Consider the following 8,824-nt stretch of genomic DNA (forward strand, 5'->3'; position numbering starts at 1 on the left):
CTTAGATCTTAAAATTTCAAGAGGGGAATGCAAAAGATCAAGTCTTTCTTCTTCACTTTGCCAACTATAAAACAGCTTCCCTGGTCAAAAACATTTCATGGTCACGTGTTGATCATCAGCTATTGGCAAACCCCCTTCCCCATAGGAAGATACTCCTTTTCTCCTCTTGTCTCAGCCCTTCTTAACCCTCACTGCCCCTCCCATGTGGCCACTCTGCCCCATCCAGGCACCCTGGCTGCCGTTGGCATTCACTTTCCTTGCTCATTTTGCTCCTTTGGCACATTGTTTTCTCTTCATGAAAAGGCTTTCCTTTCTCCACAGCAGGGTAGAAATACCGAACATAGCTACTATTGAGGGAACCTGCTTAGAGCTAGAGAGACCAGGGAACCAAGGCAGGTTTTTTGTTTTTGTTTTTGTTTTTGTTTTTTAGTTTTACGGTTATTTATTGAGCCCCTGCTTTGTCCCTTTATAATCTTTCAAGCTACCCAACTTTAGATTTGTGACTAGATTGGCTTGTGTAGGCCTAGTTTACTTCTAGTTAGAATTCTGGGCTTCTTTAGGCCTAGTTTGCTTCCAGAATGAATGGTATAGGCACAGGCTATTGCTCCCTAGCAATCTAAAGGATTATATTATCATCAGGTAGAAACTTTTTTTCCTTGTGATCCTCAAAGTTCTTCCATGCCCCCTGAGAACCTATATGGATCTTCTGCCAGTATTCCACTAACAGACTCCTGCCCTGAAGACCTCCTCCACCCACAGTGAGCTCATCATGGCCTTCTATGGAGTGGTACTTCTGAGATAAGGCCATATGTAAGAATCATTTAGTGAGCTTTCAAAGTGTTCACTCTCATGATGGATATTTTCAGGGGTGGGGTGTGGGAGTCTATGCTTTTGACAAGCTCCTCAGATTGGATTTTTGCACAGCTCATTTGAATACACTGGTTGACGGCACTTACTTTCTGTCAGTGAAGGTTGGTGTCCTTTCTGTGTCATACTGGTTCTTTCTTTTTCCAATCTTATTACCTAAGACTATACCCCCTCTAAGATGAACATGTCATTATATAGTTGTCTATTTTATATACAAGAAGCATGCTTAATAAAACATGACATAAAAAATTGGTAACAAATGAAATAAAGTGAATGAACATTTAAATAATGCTTGAACTCATTACCCTCAAATTTCAACATCTTCTCCTTCTAAACAATACAGGCTCCTTTGCCTGATTTAGCTAGCCCCTGGAATCTGAGTAGCTTCCTACCTCCTATATCTTCCTTGGATGATGCTTTAACCACAGAGTGACTGTCCATTGAACTTCAGATTCACACTTGACCTTGTAACACCTGTCAGGAAGAATCATTCATCTGCTTGTGGCTTATTAAGGCCTTGATTTCTATCATGTTGAAATATTTGGCAGCGTGTGCCTCTGTTGCAGAACGAGTGATTCTCCATGATGTAGAGAGCTCACCAGGAGCCAAATAGGCCTTGCTGGTCAGTTAGAACTTATGAATCTGTAGAACAACTGAAACCTAAATCATCCAGGGAGATGCTCACGCTTCTTAAAGACGAAAAGGAGAAATTCACTCTCCTGCCATTCACAGTTGTTGAAGATATGCACCTAGTTGGTCAGTGGATGCCCAAGATGACTTCACCAACTGCTTTGGTTCTCTGGGTCCCAGAGTGAATCCAATATTAGAGTTCTTGAATTCTTCCTGTTTAGTTCAAGAATAGGAGGCCAGGGTTAGGGTTAGGGAGGGTGGCAAGAATGGAGGAAGGAAGGACTGTATAGAGGGAAAAGAGGGGTGGGTGGGAGGGAAGGGAAAAAATAACAGAATGAATCAAACAACATTACCCTATGTAAATTTATGATTACACAAACGGTATGCCTTTACTCCATGTACAAACAGAAACAACATGGATCCCATTTGTTTACAATAAAAAAAAAAATTTAAAAAAAAAGAAAGAAAGAATAGGAGGCCAGAGCAGGAAACATAAGCAAACTGTCTCCTCCCCAGTCTCCAAACCTGAGATACAGATTCCTTTACAGATCTCCATTCCTGTTAGGCCTGTGATCATTAGGCTGCATATAGCCTCAGTCCTTACCATTCACCAGATGACAACCACACTGGTCTCCTGTCTTGTCTTTATACCTGAGAGAGGCAGGTACTGGGACACCTGTAACACATCTCCCCACCTGCCGTGCCTGAGATGCAGTGTCTAATGCGGTCCACACCCCCAACTCCCACAAAGCTATTCTCTTCACCTGCAGTTTCCACACTCAGGTCTCTTCTTACATCTCCATATCCCAGTCATATGACCCTGAACCTGTCTCCTGATCTCATGTGTAAGACATAGTTCCTGAGCCACTGAGCCCCCAACACAGGCCTCATGCAGCTCTGTGCCCTTAATGTCAGTGTCCATACCCCTGCATGCACACATCCTCACACGTGTCTCCACAGCCTGATGCCTGCCACACCTAGGATGAAGGTCTCCCTCCTGGACTCCACATCTGCTAAACCCAGAGTAAGGGTCTAAACACCTGCTGCATGCCTGATGCAGGTCTCCTAGCCAGTGTCCCAGTGCCTTGGACCACAGTGGGGCTCCCCATAAGGCCCACCACACCAGTCCCTGGTCTGGCCACACCAACCCTAGGGAAACCTTTTCTTGACACCTGGGACCTAGATTTGGATTTCCTTTTGAGAGATCAGAACTTGTGTACTTGGAACATGGTACAACATTGACTTTTGCCTTATTCATCTAACCTCAGAATTCAGTTCTCCCTCTGTGCAGTGGTCTTTGGATTTTAACAATGCAGATCAATATTTTCCCCCCATTGTATCTCAGATTGAAGGTTTGAGCTCTGCCCTCTCCATATCCCACTATGTCAATGGTTTCCTATTCACCCTTTGCTTTAATACCTCCCATCCCCCAAGCTCTACAGCCTACAGCTGCAGCTGGCCAGCCACTAGGAATTTCAGAACCCCCTGGACCTCATGAACCATGGTATAAAAGTTCCCATTATAATAGTCCAGAGAAAAGTTTTTACCATTCTGTTTATTCCCTTCTTTTTTTCTGCCTACTACCTCTCCCCCAGTACCATCATGAGTGTTCAGGCTGCTTAACACCATCGCTGTCTCCAAACACGAGAAGCAAGAAAGTTTCAGGTCTCTGTCTTCAGTTTACTATTAACTCCATACTGCATTACTCTCCAAGACCTCTCTTCCTGGAAAGGTCCTATGGGTGAATTAAATGAAACGTGCTGGGTTATTTCATATGTTGTTTTTAACTGTGATGTAGGGCAGTGTGTGTTGCCTAGGCTTAACATTATATTTCTTTCTGTTGGGTTTAAATCACTCTATCCATCAGACCCTCCATGGAATTCCAGAATTGTGGTTCTGCACAGTCCAATGAGGGCATCTCTGATACAGTAGGATACCTGGAACTGAAGTGGGGGGGGGGGTCTTCCACAATTGCTCTCAGTAAAAATCCCCACCTACTTAGTTGTCATTGTGCAGGGATGGATTAAATCTAAGTTGTTTTATTTTCCTAGTCACTTTCACCCCCTTCCCCTCTCTCACTGTATTCCTCACTATAGACAACTCTTCCAAATTCAAAATTTTGCTTTTTCCATAAGCTTTTTTTTTTTTTTTTTTTTGGTACTGGGGATTAAACCCAGGGGAGCTTACCCACTGAGCCACATCCCCAGCCCTTATTTTATATTTTATTTAGAGACAGAGTCTCACTGAGTTGCTTAGGGCCTTACGAAGTTGCTGAAGCTGGTTTTGAACTTTGGATCCTCTTGTCTCAGCCTCCCTAGCTGCTGGGTTTACAGGTATATGCCACTGCGTCCAGCTTATTTCTTATTTTCTAATACTGTATAATAGAAGTATATATTTCTTTTTAATTTTTTAAATTATTTTTTTTATTTTTACAGACTGCATTTTGATTTGTGGTACCCAAATGAGGTACATCATTTTGTTTCTATGGTTGTACACAATGTAAATTCATACCATTCGTGTAATCATACATGTACATAGGATAATCATGTCTGTCTCATTCCACTGTTTTTAATATCCCCCTTTTTATTTTTATTAACAAATAAAATCATATATTTATAAATATGATGTACCATATGATCTTTCGGAATGTGGAAAACTGATTAACATAGGCTTTACCTCACATCTTTATCATTTTTCTATGGTAAAAACATGTAAAAATCTTGCTTAAGCAGCTGGGCATGGTGGTATATACCTGTAATCCCACCTACTCAGGAGGTTAAAAAAGGAAGATCACAAGCTCAAGGGCAGCATCAGCAACTTAGACCCTCAGGAACTTAGTGAGACCCTGTGTGAAAATAAAAAGGGTTTGGGATGTAGCTCAGTGTTAGACCACCCCTGAGTTCCATCCGCATGGAAAAATCACCTTCCTTTATCAATTTTATAGTATATAATACATTGTTTTCTATGGAGTCACACTGGGTATATGGGTTAGTGGAACAGAACTTGCCTAGCCCTAGGTGAGGTCCTGGATTCAATTCCTGGCACTGTTAAAAAAAAAAAAAATCAAATTATTTGAGGTTGAAGATTTAGCTCAGTGGCAGATCATACACAAGTACCTGGGTTTAATCCTCAACTCAAAAAAAAAAAAAAAAAAAGATAAGAAAAAGAAAGAAAAAAAGAAGAAAGTGAACTATGTAGTCACCATGTTGTATAAGAAATCTTTTAACAACAACAAAAAAGAATATGGGTCTCTTCACATATTTGTATTGCATTTACTTGTTTACAGTGCTGGAAAGAAATATCCTTAGTTTTTGTGAACTTCAAGTGTATCCCTCATGGTTGTAAACAGCTTGTAACTTAAAAAGGAGGCCAAAGCCAGCTGTTGAGAAGTCCTGCCATGGCCATACCTTTCTTCATGGACCATGTCCATGCTCACCAAGATTTCTCTGGCTTCTTTTGTCTTCTCAGACTCATCCCACACAGACCGCCTTTCTCTCCAGTGTCGACCTACACACTCACTGTTCCTACCAGATGATGCTGCCAGAGTCAATAGCTATCGTCTGCTCCCCCAAGTTTCAGGAGTGAGTACACAGGACTTGGTTCTGGATGTTATAGAGAGGCAGGAGCAAAGAAAGTCTCAGAGCAAAAGGTCTTTATACTTGAGACTTGCTCTTTAGAAAATATATAGATTATAGCATTAACTGACTGCTTTCTAAGTTTCTTGCAATCATATTCTGATAAACCTGTGATGCTTGTTTAAAAGATATATAAGCAATAGTTTTGTTATTTTCCAAAAGAAGTCCAGAAGAACCAGGCACAATGGCACATGCCTCTAATTCAGTGACTTGGGAGACTGACAGGAGGATTGATCCTCCTCAAAACAGAAGGACTGGGGATGTAACTCAGTAGTAAAGCACCCCTGGCTTCAATTCCCAGTATCAAAAAATTAAAATAACAATGAATTTTAAAAAGTTCACCAGAAATTTAGAGTGTTTGACTTGAAGTAATGGGAGTTCCAAGAGCTCAATGTTGTAATAAAGAATTTCAAATTCATGCTAAGTGAGTAGAGCTCAGTGGTAGAGCACTTGCATGGCATGTGTGAGGCCCTGGATACCATCCCTGGCACCACACAGACGCATAGAAGTTCAAAATCAAACTCATTATGTCATTATGTTAGCTCTTTTTCATTCCAAAAACTGTTATTTACTATGAGTTCTCCCAGCAAAACCAATGTGGTTATAGCAATGAATCATTCTGTAACTATGCTTCATTCACCAGAGAAGAGACTTGTAATTCAGCATATTATGAAAGCTGTCTCAAAATGACCAATGTTGTAATGCATTTGAGAGTGCATGCCTGGTCGTGTGTGTGTGTGTGTGTGTGTCTGTCTGTTTGTCTGTCGGTGGGAGGGTGACTGGGGAACACCTTAGATTGCCTCTGAATCTGCCTCTTCTTATTTTAGAACTGGATTCTTTAAATTAACTGACCATGGATTAGAGGAGATTTCTTCATGTCGCCAGAAAGGATTTCATCCACACAGCAAGGATCCACCTCTGTTTTGTGTATGTATCCTGTGTAGAAGAAATTGGAGCCGTACTTCAGGCAAGGAGGACAGTCAGAGCTGATGAGGTGCATCGTCCTGTCTGGCCCACATGGAAGATCTACCTTGTCACCTATCTTTCCAGATCTCTATAATAAGGACAGACATGGGAAGTAGTGTGGGAGGGAAACAGATTTGAATCTTAGTTCTCCACTTAATGACTGTGTGTCTTTGAGGCTACTTACCCTTCCAGGGCCTCATCTTTCTTATCTGTAAAGTGAGGATAATAATAATAAAACATGTTTATAGGATTATTGAGAGGATTAAATGAAGTAGGGGCTGGAGGTGTAGCTTAGTACTAGAACTAGTACTAGAACTAGTACTAGAACTAGTACTTAGTACTAGTACTAGAACTGCATGAAGCCCTAGGTTCAATCTGCAGCAGCACATACACAAAAGTAGTAATTTGCAGGAAGTATCTAATGCAGTAGCTGACTTATTAAATATTATTTTTGTTCTTTATCAATTGCTAAGCCTATACTTTGGTAAGAGATTTGAATGCAAAGGAAAAAAGCACCTAAGATAGGTAAATTAAGTATATTTGATCTGGAATTTTGCTTAGATAATAGGGATTTAAATATACATCCTTGAAGGTTATTTCAATTTTCCCCCTAAATTGTGTCCTGTGAATAACAAGCTTAGTTGACGATCTAGATATGTGTGTTTCAATTTGCCCGCCATTTTTAATGTGATGGTGTTTCTTTATTTCACACTGACCTGGAGTATTACTATTTCTTTTGGGTTCAGAGAAAATAGACCAATATGGGAAAGGAACTCAGAACCTTGTCACTAAAAGGAACTAGGAATGTTTGCAAGAGAAACCACAGGAAGGATCTTAGAGTTGACTTGAAGGGGTAGAAGAGCTGATACATAAAAAAGGTATAGGGAGGGGCTGGGGTTGTGGCTCAACGGTAGAGTGCTTGCCTAGCATGTGTGAGGCACTGGGTTTGATCCTCAGCACCACATAAAAATAAATAAATAAAATAAAGGTATTGTGTACATCTACAACTAAAAGAATTAAAAAAAAAAAAAAAGGTATTGGGTTTTTCATACCACTCCCAGCACTAAAACTAAGATCTCAGGGAATGGACAGTCTTCAACTGAATATGAGGAAGATCTTTTTTTTTTTTTTTTTTTGATTAGAGCATTATAGTTATATACAGTAGTCGAATTCATCCCAACAAAATCATACATGCATGGAATTTGATTTCAGTTCCTGTTACCCACCTTTTTTCCCTCCTCTCTTCCTTCCCCCTATTTCTCTTGAGGAAGAACTTTCAGACCAGTCTTTCAAAAAATAGATCAAGCTGCCTTGGAATATGATAAATAAGTACCAAGATGTTGAAATATAAACTGCACAATCAGGAAAAAAACCTGGGACCAATGCACAGGTTTCCAATTATAAATACTCCTTTCACATGTCACAGCATGTATTCCCCCATGTAAAAATAAGTGTACTTTATTATCTTATTGACATAATAACAAAAAATTCACTAATTCTTTTAAGTAAATGTTTACAAATAAACATTTGAAAAATAAACAAGATATGTGAACAGACTTTGATTCAGTCTATGAGTAGGGCTGAATGGAAGTGGTCATTCCCAGACCGGTAACCATAACAGCCACTTAAGTGGCAGTCTTTTCTCCAGACTAGGAAACAGTGGCCTTGAATGAGCATTTTAAATAAGGGCTTTTAAAAAGTGACTTCTCAGAATTTTCCAGGACTTCACTTTTTTTTTTCTTTTTTCCTGTTTCAGAGCTGTACCCATGTGACTGTTGTGGACAGAGCAGTGACTGTCACAGACCTTCGATGAGAATTTGACTCACACACCTTCTGAGAACTATAAAACCATATCAGTGTACTGTAGCCCCTTAATTTAAGCTTCCCAGAAAACTATGGAAGCTTTTAAAGCAAGAATAGGAAGGAAGCAACACCTGGGGAAGAACTGATTTTCTATTTCTGGTTCAAAAAGAAATAATTGATTATATTTTTTAGGCAAATCTGGAAAGGAGCACGATCTTGTAAAGCAAGCAGCTAACTCAAAAATTAAGTCAAAAGAATGGTATGGGGAGCACCCATATGCCCTTCTTTCTAGATTCACCCAAGTGTTAACCTTTTTTTCCTCTAAGCTTGTTTATAATTTATCTGCCAACTTGTTTATAATCTACCTTTGAACTAAATGAGAGTATCTATGCAGAGTATCTATGCATTTAGAAAACTTTTGGGTTTTCCGTTGGTTTATGGGAATGCTAATGGAGCTTAATTACAAGGGTGAGGGACATCTCACTACATCTCCACAGACGGTGAGGCTCACAAACCCCGAAGAATGATTCTGTCTGGAGTTCTGTTATTTAACAAATATTTCGGGATATGTTTCCTCTGCAATAAAATAATAATTAACTTACTTTGTTGTGCTCTAGAGTGATCTATTTGATGAAGCATCACATAAACATGCTAAGTAAAATGTCTAATGGTTCTGGGAAAGGTAAGGGGAAAATGGAATTTGAGATGTACTGACATTAAAGGTGTGTCCCAGTTCACTTTTAATTATTCAGTGTTTTTCTCTGCCTACTGCTGTCTTCCAGGAGTATGAAGTCATCTCTGTTCTTTTGGTGCTGTCTCAAGTGGGTCTTCTGCCCCACAAACTTTCATCTGAGGATAGTGGAGCCTTTGTTTGGAATACCAGGTATACTCCAAGTAAATGGTTATGTACCCTGCTCATTTTA

At 39.9% G+C, this 8,824-nt stretch overlaps 1 protein-coding gene across 4 annotated transcripts in view; it reads left to right on the plus strand.

Annotated features, from left to right (window-relative positions):
• STAMBP (STAM binding protein) overlaps positions 1–8,502 on the plus strand; it is a 30,989-nt gene extending 22,487 nt beyond the window's left edge. For all 4 annotated transcript variants that reach the window (XM_079111448.1, XM_079111449.1, XM_079111447.1 and 1 more), the window contains 3 exons: positions 4,966–5,078; positions 5,960–6,059; positions 7,855–8,502. In XM_079111448.1, coding sequence (XP_078967574.1) covers positions 4,966–5,078; positions 5,960–6,059; positions 7,855–7,911 — 270 coding nt within the window. In that variant the 3' untranslated portion in view covers positions 7,912–8,502. The remainder of the gene's footprint in view (positions 1–4,965; positions 5,079–5,959; positions 6,060–7,854) is intronic.
• The last annotated feature ends 322 nt before the right edge of the window (positions 8,503–8,824 follow it).

This window comes from Sciurus vulgaris (assembly GCF_902686455.1).
Source record: "Sciurus vulgaris genome assembly, chromosome: 14".
Taxonomy (NCBI): domain Eukaryota; kingdom Metazoa; phylum Chordata; class Mammalia; order Rodentia; family Sciuridae; genus Sciurus; species Sciurus vulgaris.